General features: G+C 48.5%; 1 protein-coding gene and 1 pseudogene across 1 annotated transcript; one reads left to right on the top strand and one right to left on the bottom strand.

Moving 5' to 3' along the window:
* Positions 1-750: 750 nt before the first annotated feature.
* LOC145715186 (integrin beta-3-like) lies at positions 751-24,342 on the top strand. Its single transcript, XM_081794869.1, has 9 exons — positions 751-844; positions 1,270-1,359; positions 2,063-2,197; positions 3,644-4,073; positions 10,022-10,244; positions 11,409-11,509; positions 13,929-14,048; positions 19,726-19,892; positions 21,226-24,342. The coding sequence occupies exons 1-9, from the start codon at positions 770-772 to the stop codon at positions 21,289-21,291; spliced, it is 1,407 nt and encodes a 468-aa protein (XP_081650995.1). The 5' UTR covers positions 751-769; the 3' UTR covers positions 21,292-24,342.
* On the bottom strand, positions 12,978-13,132 carry LOC145715191 (U2 spliceosomal RNA; annotated as a pseudogene).

Below are 24,342 nucleotides of genomic sequence, written 5' to 3' on the forward strand. Positions count from 1 at the left end.
TGAGCCGTCAGCACAGAGCCCGATGCGGGGCTCGAACTCACGGACCGTGAGATCATGACCTGAGCCGAAGTCGGATGCTCAACCGACTGAGCCACCCAGGCACCCCTATGCTTATTTATTTTAAACGTTTTATTTATTTTTGAGAGAGAGAGGGAGAGAGAGCGCGCACGTGCGCATGCATGGGTGGGGTAGGGGCAGAAAGACGGAGACAGAGGATCAGAAGTGGGCTCTGTGCAGACAGCAGCAAGCCTGATGAGGGCCTTCAACTCACAAACCGTGAGATCATGACCCCGTCAACCAACTGAGCTGCCTGGGTTCTCTTTAATGTTTATTTATTTATTTTGAGAGAAAGAGAGAGCACACGCAGTGTGCAGGGAGGGGCAGAGAGGGAGGGAGGGAGCGAGAATCCCAAGTAGGCTCCACGCTGTCAGTGCAGAGCCTGATGCGGGGATCAGTCTCATGAACTGTGAGATCATGACCTAAGCCAAAATCAAGAGTCAGACACTCAACCAACTGAGCCAGCCAGGTGCCCTGAGATGCTTGGCTTTGACCAGCCTTTGCCTCTTCATCTGTCCCTGGAGTTCACAACTGGGTTTGTGTTGCCACTTAGTCCATTGCCTCACACTGATCATGGCGTGAAAAGGTTTCAGCACCACCACCGTCTGGGCCACAGCCCAAATCAGCCAAGTTCTAAGGTGTAGAATTCAGGTGAATTCTTAACTGACTTCCACATCCTCCCATTTTACAGGATTATCCCTCTCTGGGGCTGATGACCGAGAAGCTATCCCAGAAAAACATCAATTTGATCTTTGCTGTAACGGAAAATGTAGTCAGTCTCTACCAGGTGACTGTGCCTTCAGGGATTTCGGGAGTGGGGTCTGTATTGGGTGGAGCCGTCTCTGGGAACCCAGGCACACTAGCACGGGCCATGCTTCCCAACCAGGAAAGCCCCTCCTCCAGCCTATTCCCAGGGGCAAATGGTTCCTTTTTATGGTCTCTCTCCTCCAACCTTGAACCTCACGGGATGGGTGTGTTGGTGTTTGTGGTGCTGGAGGGGAGTAATTTATTGGGGGAGAGGGGTGTGAGAAGTTCTTTATAATTTTTCTCAGGGCTGCAAAACTGCTAGGTTTGTTCCTGGAAGTGACAAGTAAAATATCCCATCCTTCCCTCAATCTTCGTTTCAAGACCCTCATTCTGATTTGGGGAGGGCTTTTGAGATCACCCTCTTCATTTAGTCAGCCTTGTACATCTCTCTGTCTTACCTTCTAGAACTATAGCGAGCTCATCCCAGGGACGACAGTGGGGGTTCTGTCTGCCAATTCCAGCAACGTCCTTCAGCTCATTGTTGATGCTTATGGGGTAAGTGTCTCGCACTGGGGTTGGGTCTGCTAAGAATCCACCTCACTCGGCATTCCCCAGGAGGGAACGCAGATTTTGGAGTCCTGGATGTGAGTCCACGATGCAGCCTTCACTGCCTTCCTCTTATTCTTCTAGAGGCTGGCTGGTGGCCAGCACTGGGAGGAATGCAGCCTTCTGAGAGGGAAATGGCTCAGAAAGAATTGCCAGGGAGTGTCAGGAGCAGTGGGTGGAAGAGCTTAGAGAAGGTGGAAAGGAAAGAGAGGTTGGGGGTGGTGATGAGGAAGGACAGGGTGAGGGATAGGGCTCCAACAATAGAGAGAAGAGGGAGCTGAGCCAAGGGGAAGATGAGGTTGGTTAAAAATTAGGTAAAAAAAGCTACTATCCAAGGTGACCAGTGCTAGCCCTCCCTTTTTGCATGTCTCTGAGGCTTGCAGGAGGGTGTGGCTGGTTTAGATTTTACCCAGATTCAACTAGACACCAGGGGGCACAGAGAGAGAGAGAGGAGCAGACCTTGGGCAGGAAATATTGTAAGAAATAGGCTCCTAAGGATGCTCTCCTCTGGCAGCTTCTAAGCAAACCCCAGCACCCAGCACTGCCGCGGTGAGTCCATGGCCACCTGGTATTTTACTTGGGGTGGAATTGGTTCCTGTCTACTTCCTCTCGGCTCATCTCCTTAACCTTCTTTTGCCCCCTTTCTGCTCAGAAAATCCGCTCTAAAGTAGAGCTGGAAGTGCGGGACCTCCCCGAGGAGCTGTCTCTATCCTTCAACGCCACCTGTCTCAACAACGAGGTCATCCCTGGGCTCAAGTCTTGTGTCGGACTCAAGATTGGAGACACGGTGAGGTGGGCTGGGCTGGGCAGGGGCTGAAGCTTCAGCTCTGGCCCTGGCCTTTGCCCCTGAGCGTCTGTGGGCACCCTTCCATTCCTCCCCTGCACCTTCTTCCCGAAGGTCATTACAAGTTGGATATAACGGAGCTGCCAACCTTTTCCTCTGACTCCTGTTGTCTAAACTTCTCCGCTACGTGGAGATCTTTAAAAAACTTGCGTTTAGCTTACCTCTGTTTGTTTATGCACAGCTGATTGCAAATGAAAATATTTCTTACCTTTGGCCCAGTCTCCAGCCTCCCCTAAGGTAATACCTGTCTTTCCTCTACAATGTGAAATGGCAGTCACATCTACCGATAGTTGCTGAGCGCCAACTTTGTGCCAGGCATCATTCGCTGCTGGAGATTCAACAGCAAATGGAACAGGCAAAAATACCAAATACCCACTGTCATAGACTTCCAGAACGCAAATGTTCATTTTGCCTCTCAGGTCCCTCTGTGGCCTCTATGGCTTTCTTTCCTTACTGGTTCTCTTCTGCTTCTGCCGATGGGGGGAGGGGTTGGTGAAGAGGGAGGGAAGCAGAAAGGGGGATAGCTATATCTCTATCACCGGTATCACCTGTATCTCTATCATTTCTGTATCTAGGTCCATCCATCTGTCCGTACACCTATCTATATTCTAGAACATGTGCACATATCCTGTCTAAGAAATATTGGCCGGAAAGGTGTTTGACTGCACAAGTGATGATGTACTATATGGAAATTAAACAGTAGATCCTGAGCCTTTGGTCACTGTGTGGCATCGTGTGGTGCCATATAGTGCTTTGTGTGTCTGGCTGACTGACCTTGTGTATAATCAGTCCAGCTGGCTTCATTGGCCAGAGAAGAATTTTTATAAGATCACAGGTTCTGTTCTGCTTGAGCTGGCTTATTTCACAGGTGGAATTAAAACACACACACACACACACACACACACACACATATCCAGGGGCACCTGGGTGGCTCAGTTGGTTGAGCATCCAACTTCAGCTCAGGTCATAATCTTGTAGTTCGTGAGTTCGAGCCCCACCTCAGGCTCACTGCTGTCAGTCTGTCAGCGCAGAGCCTGCTTCAGATCCTCTGTCCTTCTCTCTGCCCTTCCCCCACTTGCAGTCTCCCAAAAAATAGATATATATATAAAAAAAACCAAAACCAACCTCTCTCCTGACTGTAAATTATGTCTGTGCACCCAACCAGATACAACTGGACAACTGTCCCCAGGCTTTTCTTTTTGCTTTGCAGACCTTGGTCATTTGGAGGCTGAGGAACTCCAGGTTGCTGGGGGATGAGACACCCAGTTTGGATATTCCCGGGCAGGGCAGGGCGGGGCAGGGCGGGGCAGGGCGGGGCTTCTTTCCCTCCAGGGCTGGAGTGATAACAGGGTGCGCCTGTGTTTGAATGCGGTCTTCCTTTCCACCCAGGTGAGCTTCAGCATTGAGGCCAAGGTGCGAGGCTGCCCGCAGGAGAGGGAGAAGTCCTTCACCATCAAGCCTGTAGGCTTCAAAGACAGCCTCACCGTTCAGGTCACCTTCGACTGTGACTGTGCGTGCCAGGCCCATGCTGAGCCTTACAGCCGCCGCTGCAACAATGGCAACGGGACCTTTGAGTGTGGGGTGTGCCGCTGCGGGCCCGGGTGGCTGGGGTCCCAGTGCGAGTGCTCCGAAGAGGACTACCGCCCCTCGCAGCAGGAAGAGTGCAGCCCCCGGGAGGGCCAGCCCGCCTGCAGCCAGCGGGGCGAGTGCCTGTGTGGCCAGTGCGTCTGCCACAGCAGTGACTTTGGCAAGATCACGGGCAAGTACTGCGAGTGTGATGACTTCTCCTGCGTCCGCTATAAGGGGGAGATGTGCTCAGGTGAGTGAAACTGCACACCCTCCCGCCCCTGTACCCGCGCACGCTCGCTCGCACATCCACAGCCTCTGGAAACTTAGGCCGGGGCTTAGGTGGGCACAGGAAGGCCCAGCAGGCAGAGCCGAGTGGATGGTCCTTCCACTCCAACGGCAGAAGACAGGAAGGAGGTTCTCTGTAATTCCGCTCTGCTCCCCGCGTCCTTGCTCCTGGGGTACACAGCGGAAGGGAGCCTCTGCTCTCCTGGAGCATGGGAACGAGTGGGGGAGCCTGAAGGTGAAGACCGTTATTTTCTTTTCTTCCACCTGCCATCCTGCTAATACTTTAAATCACTGGCTCTTGATCATTTCAAGGATGCGGAACAACTCCCTTTTTAGGTTAAAAAAAAAAATCTCTGGCTGCTGGTAATTAGATTTTTAGTAGTTACAGATTCGGAAACTGCATGGTATCAGAATGCGTAGTAAAGTTGGTAGTAATTATTTTACATGAATTTGTCTTTTCATGACAAGACTTGGAAAATAGTAAAAAAGCAAGGCAATGGAGCACGTTTAACAGCCAATACACTCGGAACAATGAGTGGAAAATCATAAGCTCTTTTTACATGCTGGCACTATTTTGTTATCGCTATTGGCACTATAACGTTTTGGATTCTAGATCTGTGCTGTCAGATATAGTAGCCCCGTGTGGCTATTTATTTGTAAATTAGTCACATTGAATTATAACTTAAATAAAATTTAAATAAATTTAAGTTAAATGAAAAATGAGGGGCGCTTGGGTGGCTCAGTAGGTTAAAGCTCTGACTACACTGCCAGGGTGTTGACTGCATAGAGCCCGCTTGGGATTCTCTCTCTCTCTCTGCCCCTCCCCCATTGGAGGTTTTTTTTTTTTTCCTCTCTCTCAAATGAACTTAAAAAAATTTAAAAAATAAATGAAAAATGAAAAATTCATTTCCTCTGTTGCTCAGGAGCTCCACGTGGCTCGTGGCATGCTGGACAGCACAGACATGGGAAAGGATTGCCATTGAGAGGCCCAGCCTGCAAACTGGGGGTTACGATTTTGGCTCCTTCTACCTGCAGGATACTTTTTGTCCTTCTCATTACAAAATTCAGTAAAGTCTTGAGGCCCACGGAAAATCTCAACCTGGTCTTTCCTTGCCCTAAAGACTGCTCCTAGGCTACTTCCCCAGCTAGACCAAGTGGAACTAATGTGAATGTCGTCTGTATGTGCTGACAATACTTGCAGAGGCAACTAGGCAGCCTGAGTAGTTCCTGGGGCACTGGGGATAGGTTTTCACTGGATTATGGTCTCTGAGGCTTGATTCCTCTTGTGACAGAGAGATCAAAGACATTTGCAAGTTGTTTAGGATTGGTTTATGGGTGTATTGTGTGGTTAATTAACACAGATTATAATTGGCTTCTTTGGTGATCAAATCTATGGCGGAGATTGGCTTCCTTTGCAATGGGGCTTAAAGGAGCCGAACTAATCCAACCAGATGTTCACTTTAACATCTGCCTTTAAGAAAGCTTGATTAGAAAGGGCTGCCAGTGTGGTTCAGATGGTTAACTGACTCTTGATTTCGGCTCAGGTCACAATCTCAGGGTTTGTGAGTTTAAGCCCCACGATGGGCTCCTCCCTGACACTGTGGAGCTTGCTTAGGATTCTCTCTCCCTCTCTCTCTGCCCCTCTCCTGCTTGAACTCGCTCTCTCTCTCAAATAAATAAACTTTAAAATTTATATATATATATATATATGTATATATATATATGTATATATATATATATGTATATGAAAACTTGATTAGAAAGGTAAATCTATGTCATTCTTTTAAAAAAAAATTAAAAAGGGGGCACCTGGTGGCTCAGTTGGTTAAGCATCCTACTTCAGCTCGGGTCATGATCTTGCAGTTTGTGAGTTTCAGCCCTGCGTCAGGCTCTGTGCTGACTGCTCAGAGCCTGGAGCCTGCTTCAGATTCTGTGTCTCCCTCTCTCTTTGCTCCTCCTGTGCCCATGCTCTGTCTCTGTCTCTCAATAAGAAATGTTAAAAAAACAATTTGATTCTAAAAAAACTTAAAAAATTTTTTTTAATGTTTATTTATTCTTGAGAGAGAGAGAGAGAGAGAGAGAGAGAGAGACAGAGACAGAGCATGAGTGAGGGAGGGGCAGAGAGAGAGAGAGAGAGGGAGACACAGAATCCGAAGTGGGCTCCAGGTTCTAAGCTGTCAGCACAGAGCCCGACATGGGGCTCGAACTCACAAACCTTAAGATCATGACCTGAGCTGAAGTCGGAGGCTTAACTGACTGAGCCACCCAGGTGCCCCATAAATCTATGTCATTCTAAAACATGCCCAAGTCACATAAAAAAGACTTCTTTTTATTATCTACAACATTGTTTCCTTTATTCATGTCAGCAAAATTTGACAGAGATTGGAAAAAAATGGTAGCAGGGAGATTAGGGGAGAAAGAGATCAGGCACGGACCCCCCAACAGCAGTTTGAATTAGAGGGTGAGGGAGGCATTTCAGCTCATTTTACTAGTGAATAGTACTTACATCATATTCAGAGTACCAAAAGGAATGGTAAGTTTGATGTGGGAGACCACGGGGAGTAGGGTGGGGCTGAGGGGAAGAGGGTTGTCCTACGTGAGGCCTACAGATAGCCCCTTGGGGGCACCAGGGACAGAGGGAGGGCCACTTGTCCTCCAAGCCTCCTGGTTCCTGGTCTGGTATGAGGCAGGGTGGGAGGGACCGCGGGCAGAGTGTGTTTCCTTCAGCTGCTGGCCCCACCGATGCTGCGAAACAAAGCCATCGGGTTCAGCAGCCTGCTTCCTGCCTCTCACTGGTGCAAGCACAGCTCGTCAGCAATGCGCTCCACCCAATTCAGGAGGGAACCCCAGGCAGCAGCTCAGAGGCCTCCCTCCCCCACTGCCAGCCCGGGTGTTGTGTGCCTACTGGCTGCAGGTCTGGATCCTGTGGTGCTGCCGTCACACTCCCCAGTGACGGATGCTCAGGGACACACACTTATTGAGCACCTGTTCTGTGCCAGGCGCTCAGTCCACACGGGTGAACAGGGGGCATGCGTGATTCCTGACCACTCAGTTTGTAGACCAGTTCACCATTGTCTCTTCCCTGGGCTGCTGGCCTGGTCTGTTCTTTGCTGCAAGCAGTGGCTCACGAGGGGGGCATGCTATGACTTAGCCATTTCCCCAGCCTCTGGCCTTCCCCCTCCCCGCTGGAGGCATGGTCTTTTGTGGTCATCTGTTATCAGCACTTCCTTCGGAAACATCAGGGAGTGCATCCTTCTCCCCGAGGGACTCCCCGAGGGACTCATCCTTCTCCCCGAGGGACATCCATGAGCATAGATTGATCAGACACCCCTGAGCCAGGTTCTGTGCTGTAGTGTTGTGGGATAGGGAGGCATGAATAAGACAGTTTTGCCCTTAATTAACTTACCTGAGGATAATTCACAACATGAGGCAGAACGTGCCAGATCTTAGAAGTGAGGCGTCCTTGGGGCGCCTCGGTGGCTCAGTTGGTTAAGCGTCCAACTTCGGCTCAGGTCATGATCTCGTGGTTTGTGAGTTTGAGCCCCGCGTTGGGCTCTGTGTTGACAGCTCAGAGCCTGGAGCCTGCTTCCGATTCTGTGTCTTCCCCTCTCTCTGCCCCTCCACCCACTCTCACTCTGTCTCTCAAAAATAAATAAAACATTTTTAAAAAATTAAAGAAAAGAAGTGAGTTGTCCCTAGGGAATGTTATAGGAGTCTCCTGGAGAGAGACCCAGTGTGAACAGAGGAGGCCTGGGTGGCTTCATGGAGGAAGTAGGATGTCAGACAAAGGGTCGGCTCATAAGGCAGGGAGGAGTGGGGCTGACATCGGCCTGGGAGTCACGCTCTATAGGGAGAGGTCATTCCCTCTGACCTAAAATACTTGCTCCTCCCTTACCCCTCCCCCTCCCTCATCTCCACCCCTCCCCTGCTGCCTTCTTTTCTATTTCCCTCCTCTTTCTTACACTCTCTCTTCATTTCTCACCCTCCTCCTCTGACTTTGCTGTGAACCCAGGCTCAGCCACCCTTTTGCTGGAGGGATGCCAGTCCTGTGACATTACCGCACTGTAGCTTCCTTCTGAGGGCTGACCCTGCCAGGGCTCGGGCTCGGCCTGCCGGCTCCGGCCCGCCACTCTACTTCCAGCCTCGCTCCGTGGCTGGCCTGGCAGACCATCTTCTCAAAGGTTACTTTGTTTGGCCTCACAAAGGAAACACTATGGGACAAGGGTTTCTGAGGAGGCGGAGGCCTCCGGGTGCTGCCAGACCTCTGTGGCGTCTGCCTTTCCCTGTTCGGGAGCCATCACTGAAAGCTGCTTGTAGTAGACACTGTGGGGCCCCTCCAGCTGCTGTTAGGGCTGCTGATAATGGCTCACAGCTGCCCCTTCCTTGGAATTATCTTCAGCTGACAGGAGCTGTCTTGCCCTCAGACCTGGGCCAATGACTGGTGGACAAAGGTTACACAAGACCATTCCCTTTGCCTCCGGGTGGAGCGGGCTCTACTCTCCAGATATTTGGAGCTGGGGCAGCTGACCTTATGTTTGCCATCCAGAAAGAAGCAGACATCTCTTTCCAAGGCAGCAAAGGTGTGTCTGAGTCTTGAATAGAGGATGGTGCTAGGATCACTGGCAGAGAGACTCATTGACCAAGGGCCTCTAGTCAGACCCACTGGGGTCCCTGGGGAGCAGAAGATGCCAGCTAGTGTCTGTTTGAGCCTATGCACCTCGCTCTCCTCCACCATCTTGGGGCCCATCCGCTCACACAGTGACATGATTTTGAGACCCGTTGAGGTTACTTCCCCTTGGCTCCCTGCCTTTCCTCTGATTAACAGTCAGATTTTTATTATTCATCCACTTCTTCCTGATTCGGAATCCTTGAGAATGAGTCACCCTTTCTTCTGAGTTTGGGAGAGCCAAGTTTTCAAGCCTTGTTAAGTGATTAGGGGGATGTAGCACTGAGAGTTAACACCTGCATTTAACCAATCTACCCCCTACCCCAATCTCTCTTTCCCATTCCTACATTCATGCAGTAAAGTGAGTAGGTCTTTCCTACTAGGGCTGATGGCTCTCTGCAGTACTGTGATGATACAACACAGGGCACATGCTGGTGAATGTGTGTGTGGTTCCCAGGATTTTTTTTTCTTTTTTAATGTTTATTTACTTATTTTGTGTGTGAGAGAGAGAGAGAGGGAGAGAGAGAATCCCAAGCAGGCTCCAGGCTGTCAGCCCAGAGCCTGATGCAGGGCTTGACCTCACTAACCAAACCGTGAGATCATGACCTGAGCTGAAATCAAGAGTCAGATGCTTAACCAACTGAGCCACCAGGCACCCTACCCAGGAACTTAACTAGGACACAAGCTCCACGGTAATAGGGACCTTTCCTGTCTCATTCACTGCCGAATCTCCAGTGCCCAGTGTGAGCTCAATAAATATTTGTTGCATAAATGGATAAAGAAACATTAATTGCATGCCTACTGTATTTCAGACGTTACGCTAATCCCTGCCGACGGACAAATTGATATGTCCTCTCTCACTGTGGAGCTCAAAATCTAGAAAGAGAAACAGATAGGCAAGCAAATGGGCTGGTCATGAGGGTTAAAATAGAGGCATATGTAAGTGCTGGGAGAACACGTAGTAGACAATTTGCTCCGGGGAGGTCAGAAAAAGTTATGGAGGGGAAGGAACTTTTGAGTTGAGCTTCGAAAGGTAAGTGGGAGTTTGGTAGCGATCACAGGACGAAAGGGCGTCAAGGCAGAGCTAGCAGCATGAGGCTAGAAGGATAGAAGGTGGTGACGCTTCCGTGGGGTGTTAATGAGTGGCCGTGGGAGGAGGGTGGATGAGGGTAAAGCTGGAGAGCAGGCTGAGCCACGGGTTGGGGCCCCTCACCTGCTGCCCGCCCCCTCGGGCTGTGTGCTTTCAGGTCACGGCCAGTGCAGCTGTGGGGACTGTCTGTGTGACTCCGACTGGACCGGCTTCTACTGCAACTGTACCACGCGCACCGACACCTGCATGTCCAGCAACGGGCTGCTGTGCAGCGGCCGGGGCGAGTGTAAGTGCGGCAGCTGCAAGTGCATCCAGCCCGGCTCCTACGGGGACACCTGTGAGAAGTGCCCCACCTGCCCTGACGCCTGCACCTTTAAGAAGTGAGTGGGCAGAGAAGTGAGTTGGAGCCAGTCGGGTGCTAGAAGGAGGGAGGGGGTCCCCCAGGCTAGAATCCCCAACCCTCCAGGTTCTTACTCACCAAAGCTTCAGGAGGAGGCGTCCGCTGCAGCTAAGAGGCTAGCTTTCCTCTTCCCACGGAAAAGTTTGGGCAAAGAGGGAGGGAGAGCCAACCATGCAGGGGCCAAAGTAGCACCCGCTGGACTCCAGTTGGAGAAACCCCTCTCCTGGGATGGCATCCTGAATCCCTGAGTTGGGAGGAAGGCTAAACCAGGGAACTTCTGGGGAACGTTCTCATGTTCCGATCGTGTGGGAGAGTTGGGCTGGAGTTATGAAGGATTCTGTGAAACAGGAGATGTTCGCTAGTACAAACTCCACTCATCTGGGGTCAGGGGAAGCTCCTGCCATTTCTCTTGCCACTTTCAGCAGGGCTGGGCTCATAGGCATGCAACCTGTGCATTTGTACAGAGCCCTGTGCTTAGAAGGGCCCCATGCTTGGTTTACCGCTCTGCTGGCACTGTCTTGTAATGCTTAGGGATTTTTGAACAAGGGGCCTGACATCTTCTTTTGTGCTGGGTCCCCAGATTACATGACCGGTTCTGCCTTTAAGGCTCCTCGAAGTGGCACACGCCTTACCTCCTGTCACACTCTCGGATGGGACATGAAGAAGTTTAATGAGGGGACTGGGGCCTTCTGCCTGCCAGGCTCTGCCTCTGGGTGAGGAGGAACTCCCACCCCTGAACTCCAGACCCGACCCTCTGGGTCCCCCAGAATTGTCTTACAGGGGTTTTTGTTTCGGTGTTTGTTTTCCAAGGTGGGGCAGCTTTCTGGTGTGTGGATGTCAGAGCTGGACTGACACACACGTAGGTTTGCTCCTCTCTCGTCTTTTTTGTTTCTTTATTTTTGAGAGAGAGAGAGAGAGACAGAGTGCAATTGGGGAGGGGCAGAGAGAGGGACACATAGAATCTCAAACAGACTCCAGACTCTGAGCTGTCAGCGCAGAGCCTGACGCAGGGCTCAAACTCACAGGGCTCGAACTCGAAGACGGCGAGATCATGACCTGAGCCGAAGTCGGATGCTTAACTGACTGAGCCACCCAGGCGTCCCTCTCCTCCCTTGTCTTAATCTCTGTGTCGTCTCTCTTTTAGGAAGTGTGTGGAGTGTAAGAAATTTGACCGAGGAGACCTACATAAAGAAAATACCTGCAGCCGTTACTGTCGTGATGAGATTGAGCCTGTGAAGGAGCTCAGTAAGCTCAGCATGTCTTAGAATTGTGCACATACGCGGCTGCTGAAGTTTTCAGTTGATCCCAAAACGTGTCTATGTCTCATCAGTAAAATGGAAGAGTAATCCCTGCCTCAAAGGCATGTTGTACAGACCTGATGCACACTAGGCACTTAATAAAGGCCAGCTTCCCTGAGTCCTCTTGTGCCCTCTGCTAATTTGTTCCACAGTCCCTCCCCATTCTGCTGCTTCCCGGCACCCACAGACTCAGCAAGACCCTACAGATAACTTTTAAAGTATGTAGAAATCAACCCTAACTTGACCTCCCCAGGGAGAGGAAGACAATGCATCCCATTTTACGGATGAAGAAACCTAGGCTAGGTGATGTCAGTTTAGGAGGCTAGTAACCATTTACTGAGTTTACTTAACTGAGAGTGTTCAGCAATGCCCAGGCATACTGCTCTGCTGGTTTGGAGGGAAACCTTCACCCTTATGGATTTTAGCTAAAATCATAATGCTGTAGCCTTTTTTGGCTCTCTGGAGCCCTTCCTAGAATAAGACAGATAAAAATACAGTGGTGAGCAAAACTCTTGCCTGCAGTCATTGTAGTTTGAATTTCTTTTTTTTTTTTTTTTTTTTTTTTTTTTAAATTTTTTTTTTTTTCAACGTTTATTTATTTTTGGGACAGAGAGAGACAGAGCATGAACGGGGGAGGGACAGAGAGAGAGGGAGACACAGAATCGGAAACAGGCTCCAGGCTCTGAGCCATCAGCCCAGAGCCTGACGCAGGGCTCGAACTCACGGACCGTGAGATCGTGACCTGGCTGAAGTCGGACGCTTAACCGACTGCGCCACCCAGGCGCCCCTGTAGTTTGAATTTCACCTTGACCAAAAAGGGGATAATCTTTGTTGCTGTCAGCACATCTGATGTTATCTGGGTCAGCTAGGCATTGGTTGGTCTAGGGAGATGGCAATCTCTCCTGAGATAGCTGTCTCTCACGAAGGCAGGAAACATGTTTTCAGTGAGAGCCACAGTGAGACACAGCCAGTCAGTCGGCTTCTGGCTTGGGGTGTTACAGAAAAGGGTCAGCTCTCTGGATCCTTTGGCTAATATCAGAAGTGGGGCTGGTGGGGGGGGGGGTGAGGGGCATGATTTGGGGATTGAGTTTGAAGAGACGGCTTTTCCTCCTGAGGAGAATCGGTATGCTGTGATTAGCTCAGGCGGGCAAGACTGCTGAGAGAGATGTGAGATGTTTTTATTACCTAGACCAGAGGGGAATCTCAGGTTAGTTGAAAGTATTTCTCTTACCCCCACCCCCGTGCCATGATAATCATAAAGATAAATGCTTGTTTGTATGGAATTGTGTAACTTATAAAAGTTAGGCAAGTATCTTTTCATACACATGATCTTGTCTTTTTCTCAGCCACCTAGTAGAGTAGAACTGTGGTACTGTTGTTATCTTCATTTTGCAGATGAGGAAACTGAATCTCAGGAAAGCTACATAACTTGCCCGAACAAGTTAAGCTTAGAATGAATCTGGAAATCCTTACTCTTTCCACTGTACTCTTATACCACTAGTTTTCGGGCGGCTCATTGAGTTCAAGTCTGATACTACACTTGATCTTAGCCAAAAGGCCGAGAAACAATCATTGAGTTCAAGTCTGGTGTGCTCTGAGACTCCTGTTTTAGTTCTGTTCCATCACGTACTTGTGTTGTGATCTTGGTGCATTTGCTTAACATCATCGTGTGTCAGTTTTACCTGTCTGGTTGCATCACTATAGGACGTGGTGCAAATGATAGAGGGGCACCTATAGTTTCCCTGTCAGAATAAGAGGCTTCAGAATTAGAAGGGGTGAAGCCTACAAAAAAGTGATGGGAGTCAGAGAAGAGAGGCTGGCTCTGGAGAGGAACACTGGATCAGACGCAGAAACGGAAGAAATGTAAGGGCTTTGCCAACAAACTATTGAGAATAGTTGAGCCAGGAGGGAAAGGAAAGAGAGGGAAGGGAACACCCTTCTCTATTAGGTACTGTTCACTTGACATCATTTAGTTCTCTACCAGTGTTGTGAGGTGGGTTATCCTTTTCCTTTCATAGATGAAGAAAGAGCCAATGAGGTCAAGTAACTTCCCCAATATTACGCAGCTGACAGGTGGTAGAGCCAGGCTTTGAATCACACTGTGTCATGTGTTCTGTCATGTCCCTTCCAAGGGAAGGAATACGAACCAAAAAGGGTCTGGGAGGGACAAAATTCAGCAGCGAGGGTCATCTAGAGGCAATTGCCAGGCACAACAGCCATCTCAAGTCTAGGCATCTTGCCTAATGTCAGGCATAGGGTTTCCTGTTGCATACTTTCTCAGAAGTCCCATGACTGGGGTTTGGGGATGGCCCCGTCTTCCAGGAATTGCCTTGTTTTTCACTCTCCCATATTTTCCCCTTCCTCAGAGGATACTGGCAAGGATGCAGTGAACTGCACGTACAAGAATGAAGATGACTGTGTTGTCAGATTCCAGTACTATGAAGACTCCAGTGGAAAGTCCATTCTCTATGTGGTAGAGGAGCCAGGTACGTGAACCGCCAGGGCCCCTGACACTGCACCTATAGGGAGAGGGAGAGCCACGTTAGGCAGCAATTTCCACCCATTACGCCTCTTACACAGAACAGCCAAGTTAAGACTACCTTACAAGTGGTAAGTTAGGGCCTGTCATCTGGGGGTGGGAGATATTTAAATACCAATCTTTGTGAGAAAGTGACTTGCTAATTGAGGAGGCAGAAAAAGAAGGTGAGTAAGGAAAGGAAGAAGGTAGATATGGATCCCACGAAGGGACAAAATACATCCTGGCATTTTTTTGAGGTGACAGTATTAAGAAGTGAGGAATTTAAAGTCTGGGACTCTTCAGCATCCGCTCCACTTAAGGTCAGGTGGTTGCCAAGGGCAACCTGTTCGCTGCTTCAGAGGAAGGCCTGATGCTTTGAGGTGTTGACCTTACCAGGGTCACCATGAGACACAGTACTGGCTTTGAGGCACCAAGCCAAGGTGTTCTGAGCACTGAAAAGATAGTGCTTGCTCTCACAGCCTTCTGGAAGCAGGAGGAGCTCATCCGTCATACACAGACCAACCACAGGTTTGTCGCCATCCAGTGTAGTAGATTAGCTCTCTTCCCCTTACCACCCCCGTCTCCTTCCTTTCTCTTACACAACAGACGAAGCGATGAATCACTAGAAAATATTTTCGAGTACTTATTGTATATCAGCCAGTAGACTAGGTGCTGGGAATATAACAATAAATCAAGCAGATGTGGCACTCACAGGCCAGGGGGAGAGGGACATGTAAATTGATAGTGATACTGCTGAGGGACAAGGGCTGTGCCAAGGCGGGGGGTAGACAGGAGCTTCTATGAGTGAAGGAACAATGTCTGAAGGCAGAGACTAAGTCAGTTGGTTGCTCGTCAGTTGATTCCTACAGCTGTAGAAATTTCTTCAAATCCTCCTTCAGACCAGGGTCCAGCAAACACTTTCTGTTCAGGGCCAGGGGTTAAATATTTTAGGCTTTGGCGGCACCTGGGCGGCTCAGTTGGTTAGGTGTGTGACTCCTGATTTCAGCTCAGGTCATGATCTCATGGTTCATCGGTTTGAGCCCCACATTGTGCTCCGCACTGACAGTGTGGAGCCTGCTTGGGATTCTCTCTCTCTCTCTCTCTCTCTCTCTCTCTCTCTCTGCCCCTCACCCACTCGTGCTTTCTCTGTCTCAAAATAAATATTTTAGGCTTTGTGGGCCTTGTGGTCTCTGCCATGACTACTCTGCCATTGTAACAGGAAGGCAGCCATAGTCTATATTTAATGCACAAGCCTAAGTATATTTAGAAAGACAGGTGGCAAGCCACATTTGGCTCCCAGACAATAGCTTGCTGGCCCCTGCTTTAGGAAAGTGGGTCTCCAACTTTTCTATGTTCCCCTTGCTAAAAAATCGAGAGTCCTGAGCCCCATGCTGCTTCCATGAGCCTCTATGTTCTTTTTATTTGATTTTTTATTACATTTTTAAATGTTCATTCATTTTTTGAGAGAAAGATGGAGCACGAGTCGAGAGAAAGATGGGAGGGGCAGAGGGAGAGGGAGACACAGAATCCGAAGCAGGCTCCAGGCTCTGAGCCCAACGCAGGGCTCGAACCCATGAACTGTGAGATCATGACCTGAGCCAAAGTCAGACACTTAACCGACTGAGCCACCCAGGTGTCCCCAGCCTCTGTGTTCTTGAATAGTGCTCCTGGCAGTTGTGAGACGCCCCAATATTTGAGTGCCTCTGCTTTGGACACATCACTTCCCCTAGTGAGCCTTCTCAGACCTCCTCCATCATCCTTTCTTCTGATTCGGTTGGGTGCTCCTGTTTGAGTCCCAGAGCAGCTGTGTTTCCCTTAGATGGGCCTTCATTCCACCATTAACTTGCTTCTTTAATCACCCATCTCCCTCAGTAGATCACGTGCCCCACGAACACACGAACCATCTGTCTTATCTATCGTTATATCTCCATACTTGGCTCAGTCATCTACAGAGAAGATACTTAGTAAACGGGTTTTGAATGAGTTACTAGGACTGATTATTCGAGTTGACAGGCAGGCTTGCATACATGTTGATAACCTGCTCGGAGAACTTTGGCTGCTTGGAGAAGGAAGCGGGTGACAGTGGAAAGAAGCTCTACTACATCCGGGTCAGCCAGGGTGTTGCTGGCTGCATGGGTACCGGAGAGCATGGCGCCCCCTACCGTGATATTGTTCACCTGCCTTTCCCAGGGCTCTCACCCTTCAGAAGGGAGAAGGAAGGTAAAGGAAAGGGTATGACCTTAATTTTATTTAGCGACTCAAGGGAAAGCTGACATGGGAAGGGGAGAGGGCAGAGTCTGGGTATGTATCTGTGGGGGAGCACATGTGGATTATTTGGCCATGACCCCTCACACTTTCCCGCCCACCTGTGTTAACACGTTTCATGGATTTTTCCACACCCGCCCTATTTGCACCTTTGTGCTTTCTCATTTTTGAAGGGCAGTACGTTCTTGCTTTGGGGTTTAACGTTACTTCATCTCTGCTATAACAATCCTTGCAGGTGCTTCTGCTGTAACACCAAAATCTTTTGGCTTGATATTCTTAGATGGAATCCACTACTTGGAATTATGGGGCAGAAAGATGGTGATAACCTGAGCTGGTACAAATAACCCCCCAGGGTGGGGGGTGGAGTAGCTTTTCTGATGTAGATTCCATCCTCCACATGAGGAGATGGGACCCCAGACCCATATTCCCTATCTTGTTGCCCTGGAATTCTGAATTTGACCTCTCTTCTCACCTACCGCCCCCAACTATTTTCAGGGGTTCTGGCTTTGTGCAGAATGTGTCATCTGAGGTCCCAGAGCATAGGAGGGGATTATTCTCATTCTCTTCCCCAACTCATGCCTTTGCGGATGGTCTCCCTGAAGGGCTGGGCCACTGCAAGGCAGTAGAGACAGCACTGCCAAAGGGCTTGGCCTTGACTGGGTGGTGTTCAGCCTACTATGTGGAGTGGGCTCCGCTGAGCTGGGTCCTTATCACTCCCAGATAGAGTTGCCTCGTCGAATACAATATGTCCCATTCAACATTTAGTACCTACTTAGGCTGAAAAATTATTGTTTATCTGAAATTCAAGTTTAACTGGATTTCCTGTGCTTTTGTCAAACCTGCCAGCCCTGCCCAGTCTTTCCTGACCTTGGGTCTCCACGATGGGTCCTCATCACCGTGGCTGAGAGAGCTCTCTAGAGACTAGCTGATCTCATCATCTTCTTCCGGGAATCCTGCCATCTACTCCTTTCAGGACAAATGCTTAATAGATGTTTTTGCCTGAAGACCTCTTGACATTCTACTTGTCCTGCCCATACTGACATGCAGAATTGAAGAGATTTCACTCTGAGGTTTGAGGGTCAGCCCTCTCTTCCCAAGAATTCATAATTGTTGTTCCCGGAAGAGCTGGTGCCCTTCACTCCTGGGAACTCAGACACTGGAACCTCACAGCCTCTCTCCAGATGCTCCTTTAATTATAGACAGGTTATAATTTGGTAGCTTGGGAAATAGCCAGCTTGGGTCTGCATCGGTGGTTGTTTTTGGGTCATGTGTGGTGAGCATAGGGTGTATGTTTAGAGAAGAAGGTGGGAGACAGTGTGGAAAGTAGGCATGACCACCTCTCCAGACCCATCAATACCCGTATATTCAAACACCTAATTACATAACACCTGAGAAGTTACTGGAGTGAGGTCACCCATCAGACACCTGTGGTTTATGGGAAGCAGAGCTCTGCAGAGCACAGTCAGCTTGGTCTTCAGAGGGGTGATGCACCTCTGTCTGTGTTGGTTGTTGACTAGGGTTGAACAGGAAGTCGGCTTTCAATAGGGTTAGGATTAAAGATGACGAAATATTTTGGGAAGGAACCCAAAATATTGTCTGGGTTGGCAGGCTTCCTGGTCTCTGTGCTAACAAGGACATTAGGTTCCCAGCCCTCAGAGATGTACATATCCAAACCAGAGAAACAAATACAAATGCCTAAGGAGCTAGGTAAATAAATTAGTGAAAACAGGTGTAACAAGAACACGAGTAATAATGGTAGCTGATAGTTATTGAGCACTGAGTCTGTGCTAGGCAGTGTTCTGAGTTCTTTAAATATATTTAACTTATTTGTTTATTTTTACAGGTTTCTTTTTTTTTAAATATTTATTTTGTGGGAGGGAGAGAGAGAGAGAGAGAGAGAGAGAGAGAGAGAGAGAGCATGCACGAGTTGGGGAGAGGGGCAGAGAGAGAGGGAGAGAGAGTCCCAAGCAGGCTTCATGATCAGCATGGAGCCCGATGCCTGGGTGGCTCAGTTGGTTAGGCGTCCTACTTCAGCTCAGCTCACGACCTTGCAGTTCGTGGGTTCAAGCCCCTATTGGGCTCTGTGCTGACAGCTCAGAGCCTGGATCCTGCTTCAAATTCTGTGTCTCCCTCTCTCTCTGCTCCTCCCCCACTCATGCGCACTCTCTCTCTCTCTCTCTAAAAAAGAAATAATCCTTAAAAAAATAAATAAGTTGGGGTGCCTGGGTGGCGCAGTGGGTGTTCGACTTCAGCTCAGGTCATGATCTCACAGTTCGTGAGATCGAGCCCCGCGTTGGGCTCTGTGCTGGCAGCTCGGAGTCCGGAGCCTGCTTCGGATTCTGTGTCTCCCTGTCTCTCTGCCCCTCCCCCATACATGCTCTGTCTCTCTCAAAAATAAATAAACGTTAAAAACAATTTTTAAAAGTATATATTTAACTTAACTATGCTTCATAAGTTTTGGAATTCAGTGCTATTACTTTCTCCATTTTAAACATGGAGAGATAGGAAACAGACACCCAGAAAGGTTAAATAGTTTATCAAAGGTCACATAGCAAAGTAAGTTGTCAGCCAGGATTCGAACCCTGGCGGTCTAGCTCCAGAACCCACAGTAGCACAGCCTCCATGACAAGTTAACATGTTGCCTCTGTTTAGTGGAGAAAAGAGGGTGGTGACAAGTCTGGCAAACTAGAAAATGTGTCCCATCTAAAGGGGACAGCAGCTACTCACATCTAACCAGAGCTGCCCTGTGGGTGCAGTGTTTCCAGACCTTTTTATTTATGTTTAAAAAATTTTTTTTTACTTTTATTTATTTTTGAGAAACAGAGTGAGACAAAGCGTGAGCAGGGGAGGGGCAGAGAGAGAAGGAGACACAGAATCTGAAGCAGGCTCCAGGCTCTGAGCAAGCAGTCAGCACAGAGCCTGATGCGGGGCTCGAACCCACAAAGTGTGAGATCATGACCTGAGCCGAAGTCAGACGCTCAACCGACTGAGCCACCCAGGCGCCTCTATTTATTCATGTTTTTAAAGGGAAGAAGAAGAATCTGAAGTTTTAGGGGGATAATCTCCTGATTATTCCATGCTGCCAACAAAATAAAAATTTAATCAAGCTTTTGTTTTAAATCCAGTAGAGTTAACATAAAATCAACTTTTTAATAAACACTTGAGTAGGTTAGATTCTACCGGGGGTGACCTGCTTATGACCTCTAATTTAAACTACTCAGGACAGATTATTGCTGTCTTAAATATTGGTGCTCCCCCCCCCCCCTTTAAAAATTTTGATTTATTTTGTAAGCCCTGTTTCCCTCAGAGAGATTTCTAGTAATTTCTTACTTGGTCAGGTTGCCTTTACAACGTCCCTGCTCTGTGCTCTCTCCTGACAGAGTGTCCCAAGGGTCCTGACATCCTGGTGGTCCTACTCTCAGTGATGGGGGCCATTTTGCTCATCGGCCTTGCTACTCTGCTCATCTGGAAGCTCCTCATCACCATCCATGACCGGAAGGAGTTTGCTAAATTTGAGGAAGAGCGAGCCAGAGCAAAATGGGACACAGTAAGAGTCGGGGCTGGGCATTTTCTTAAGTCATTGGTTTGAGAGCCTCAACTGGAAATAGTAGGTACTTAGGGGAGCCAGGTTCAGCCAGCACCATAATTTCCCAGTTAGTCTCTGTTGTGGAAATTGGGAGATGGTCCTGTTGTCTTTATTATTCCTGAAAACCACCTGAGTCTCTCACTGCCACACAGTGACCATAGGTCCCATAGGTGAGAACTGACTGAGTACAGGTAGGGCCCAGCTCTGCTCTGGACACTGACATAATCAAAAGGAAACATATTCTCTAATTGAGGAAGACAGGACAAATGATGGGGGGTGGGGAACGTTATTATTGCCAGTTTGTAGATAAGAAAACTGAGCACAGAGACGTTCAACAGCTTGCCCAATTGTGGGAGAGAATCAAGTTATGATAGAAATGACTCTTTGGGCCAGCCTCTTAAAACATATCCTCTCTGCAATTTATTCTGATTGCATTCAATCAAGCATCTATTGAGAACTTTCTATATACTTAATTTTGCTCTGTTCTCCTTTGGCTCATCTTCCACATTCTGACTTTTTTTTCTGGACCTTCCAAAATGGCTGTTTGAGTCCATGAATGTCTAGCGGGAGGCTGAAAGTTTGTTCTCATTTGATGGTCACCTCAGGCCTTGGTACTCAAGGGTCCCAAGAAACTTGAGATGTTTCTGTTCGTACAGTGTAGAAATCTGGAATCTCAGCGGCACATGAGAATGTGTTGTATTTCTTGAAATGGGACTCCTAAAGACGGCCAGATCTTATGGGATTTATCACTTTTTGTTAGAAAATAATTTGGGCAACCCAGTGAGGGTCTTATTTTTTCCTGCTAACATGACAGTGGGTAGCGCTTGGAAGGATGAGATGAGAACAAATTAAAATTATTTTGAGTGAAAGCTATCCTCTCTGTTTCAGCTACCACCTGCTACATTTCTCGTCTCTGCCCGCATCCGCCAGCATAGTCACAACAAAAGAAAAAAAAAATTGGAGAAGGGCAAAAGAGAGAGTTCAGGAGAGAAGCAGGAAATAGATACTGGCTACAAGTGGTACTGAGGTGTTTGGGGATCACCAAAAAGTAATGGGTTGAATTCAACCCCTTCGAAACAGCAGCACAATGGCATTCCACTTTCTCTCTCCTCTTATTTCCTACCCACTCCCATCTCAGGAGCGAATATGGGGTTACAATGAGCATTAAGCGATTCATGGATGGTGTAGCCCGGAGAAAGGTGTCTTGGGTAAACTCTTCAGGCGAAATGTAATCATTGAGGGCAGGGAACAATTGAGGAATTCACTGTAAGACACATTTCTGTTCTCTCCGCAGGCCAACAACCCACTGTATAAAGAGGCCACATCCACCTTCACCAACATCACCTACCGGGGCACTTAATGACAAGCAGTCATCCTCAGTTCACTGTCAGGCTGTCCCAGAATTGTGGACACATCTGCTGTCATGTTTACAGGGAACGAAATCCGTGGGGCAGGATCGGGGGCTGGGAGTGGGGTGGGTTACAAGAATGTCAGTATGTGGAGGTGTGGGTCTCTGTGCGTGTGTGCGCGTGAGTGTGCTGCATGTGGGGGAGTGTGTAATTTAAAACTTGAGGTGTGTCCAGACACGTGGAGCTCCTCAGCCTTTGTCCGCAGAATGCCTCCTTCAGGGATCCTTCCTGCTTAACCTTAGGGTGACCCACGTAGCTGAGCAGGTACTGTTCATTACCTCACTGAGAAGCCAGCTTTCCTTTTCCGGCCATTTCTCCCGAAGAGAAGGGCAGGGCTGAGCCTCTCGTTCCAGAGGAAGGGGCCTTGACTCTGCCTTGAGTTGACGGTTCTTGGGTCCGACGCTCAGCAGCTCTGATAGCAAATGCTGGGCTCCGCAGCCTTGTCGTGTCATCTGGACTTTGATCTCCTTTGCCTTCCCTCAGGCTGACGGAGAAATCAGAAGCAAGAGCAGCCATCGGAGTTGCCTATGTCTTTTGCTGTCCCCTCAATCCAGTATGGTTCTCTCACAAGGGGAGCCCTTGCCAGCAATTCTGTTGGGAGTGAGGATGGGAAGGCCACTCAGGGGTCATGCATGGCCTGGATGAATGTGCCAGAGTCCCCCAGTTCATAATCATCACCCTTCACATTTGTCTCCTTGGCACCCCACCCTAGAAGTTCGATTGGAGGACGCGTGTTACCCTTAGACCAGCATCACCTCTTTACCTGCTACGTCTACACTCTCACTGCTGTAGACATTTGCTACATACTGGGAATTTCTTTCATGACCGGACGCTTTTCCTCCCAGGGAGAGTGCTGTGATGAGAGCCAGAGATCTGGCCCCACCCTTCAGGCCCTCTGCCCCTTGTCCAAGGCACCCCCCCGCCCCTACACCCAATCTGGTGCTTCTGTGTGCTACATCCATCCATGGGGCTGATTGCACTTATCTACCTCTTGGCTGTCTTGTGAAGGAATCATTCCCATGGGTCTCTGAGTCTGCTGGGCATATGTGCCACATTTAGAATGATGGGCCAGTTGTATCAGCGTGTGTGGCCTATTCTCCTACGGGCTGGGCAACCTCATTTTAACTCAGTCTTTAATCTGAGAGGCCACAAGTGCAATTTTATTTTATTTTTCTCATTGGGTCACCTGAAACCATGATGAGGCTTGCTTAATCTAAAGGAACATGTACAGAAACACATTTGCATTATATTTTGTAGTTTTATTTGAGGAGGAAGGAGCATATTTAAAAACAAACAAACAACCCCACATAGACTTGGGATGGATACAGACCCTCCCACTTGGCATCATTCATAGGGAGTTGCTGCCCATTTGCTGGATCTGTAGGGGCTCTCTCATCCTGGGAGCCTGTGGGGATGGCCCCACGGGCATGCTGGGCCATTCTGAGCAGGAGGGGTACAAGTGGTTCTTTTCTCCTAGCAGTTGCTTCCTTGGTGTTCACATTGGTCTAAACATTAACAACCACCCTCACCCCCCATTCATCAAGAAAAAGGAAAGAGCTATAGACGATCTGTGGTCTGACGATCAGAAAATGTAAGTCCTGGCCTCATTGTTGCAGCTGAGGAAGTTTTACCCTTAATTAAGGCAAGCCTCTCTTCCTTCCCTTCGGGGCTCAGTTTTCTAGTTTGAAAAATGATAGTTTGGACCAGCCAGTCTGGAAGGTGTCTTTCAATATTGATAATCTGAGATGCTGGGATTTACTGTGGCATCAGACATACAGTCAAGATTCCATGAGATGTTGATACTACTTTTTTTGTTAAGTTGGGAGATCTGAGAGACCAGCTTTTGCAAGAGCAGATGTCATTCCACATCACCTTTCTCAATGAAAAAGCCTCATTCTGTCCTCTCTTAGAGCCCCTTCTCCAATGTTTGTTAGCAGTCACATTTCCTAATGTAGCACTTAAGCTCCACTTAGTTTATTATTCCTTAGCTCACTTTGCACACGTTTGCATCCACATATAAGGGAGAGGAATCCATTAAGAAGTAGCTGAAATGTGTATTCTGTATTCGTGTGTTAACACTGAGAATAAGCCTTGGAATTAGGAGTAGGGCAAATGACTGAGCCTTGTCTCACCCATGGATTACTCTTTACTGAAAGGGATGGTAGTACAGTAGAGGGGTAAATGGGGGAGGGGAGGGTCGATAATGAATCCCAGAAGTTTAGAACCTAACTATACCCTTTGGCTACTGAGACAAGAGTCCATTAAAGCAGTAGTTGGACCTTTTCTTTAGATAAGATGGTTTATATGAAGACACTATATCAAAGGAGGAAGAACATATATTTAAAGGATGAAAAAATCAGTAGGACTCTTTGAGCTTCTGGAAAGAGACTCCTAGGCTTTAAAAAGGCGCCGGGTGGTTCAGTTAGGTGTTTGACTTTGGCTGAGGTCATGAACTCACATTTCGTGAGTTCCAGCCCCACATCAGTCTCTGTGCTGACAGCTCAGAGCCTGGAGCCTGCTTCGGATTCTGTGTCTCCCTCTCTCTCTGTTCCTTCTCTGTTCACGCTCTCTCAAAAATAAATAAAGATTAAAAAAAAAAAAAGACCAATACTCTTTGTATGCGGGGAGAACCTGTAGCTGCGTTCGCAAGACAGCAAATGGCAGTCAGTTTGGGCATCACGTAGGGTGAACATCTAAATAGTATTTTGGTATCAGCACAGCCCAAAGAAGTTATTTATTTGTGCTCAGCTCATCTGGAGAGAATGTATGTTCAGTCTCAGGGTGTGTGGATAGTAATGGGAAGCTTGGGATGCTCCTGACAAGTTGTCACATAACGAATCCCTTCTTTCTCTCTCAGATATTCCTAGACCATCCATGATTTCAAGATCCCTCTCTTTGTTAGGTATTCCTGGTTGAAATGACTTAAGTGCCTTCCTGACTTCCTAACCACCCCCTCTGTTTGAATTGTGCAACAGTAAATTAAATGTGCTTTCCAAAAAGAA

Source organism: Panthera onca (genome assembly GCF_046562875.1).
Source record: "Panthera onca isolate mPanOnc1 chromosome E1 unlocalized genomic scaffold, mPanOnc1 haplotype 2 h2.Chr16_ul_7, whole genome shotgun sequence".
Classification (NCBI taxonomy): Eukaryota; Metazoa; Chordata; class Mammalia; order Carnivora; family Felidae; genus Panthera; species Panthera onca.

Excerpts from the sequence above, each read along its gene's own strand:
- LOC145715186 (XM_081794869.1), top strand. The coding sequence starts at position 770 with ATGACCGAGAAGCTATCCCAGAAAAACATCAATTTGATCTTTGCTGTA. Across the intron at positions 10,245-11,408 it reads GACGCCTGCACCTTTAAGAA|GAAGTGTGTGGAGTGTAAGA; the intron begins GTGAGTGGGCAG and ends TCTCTCTTTTAG. Across the intron at positions 14,049-19,725 it reads CTATGTGGTAGAGGAGCCAG|AGTGTCCCAAGGGTCCTGAC; the intron begins GTACGTGAACCG and ends CTCTCCTGACAG.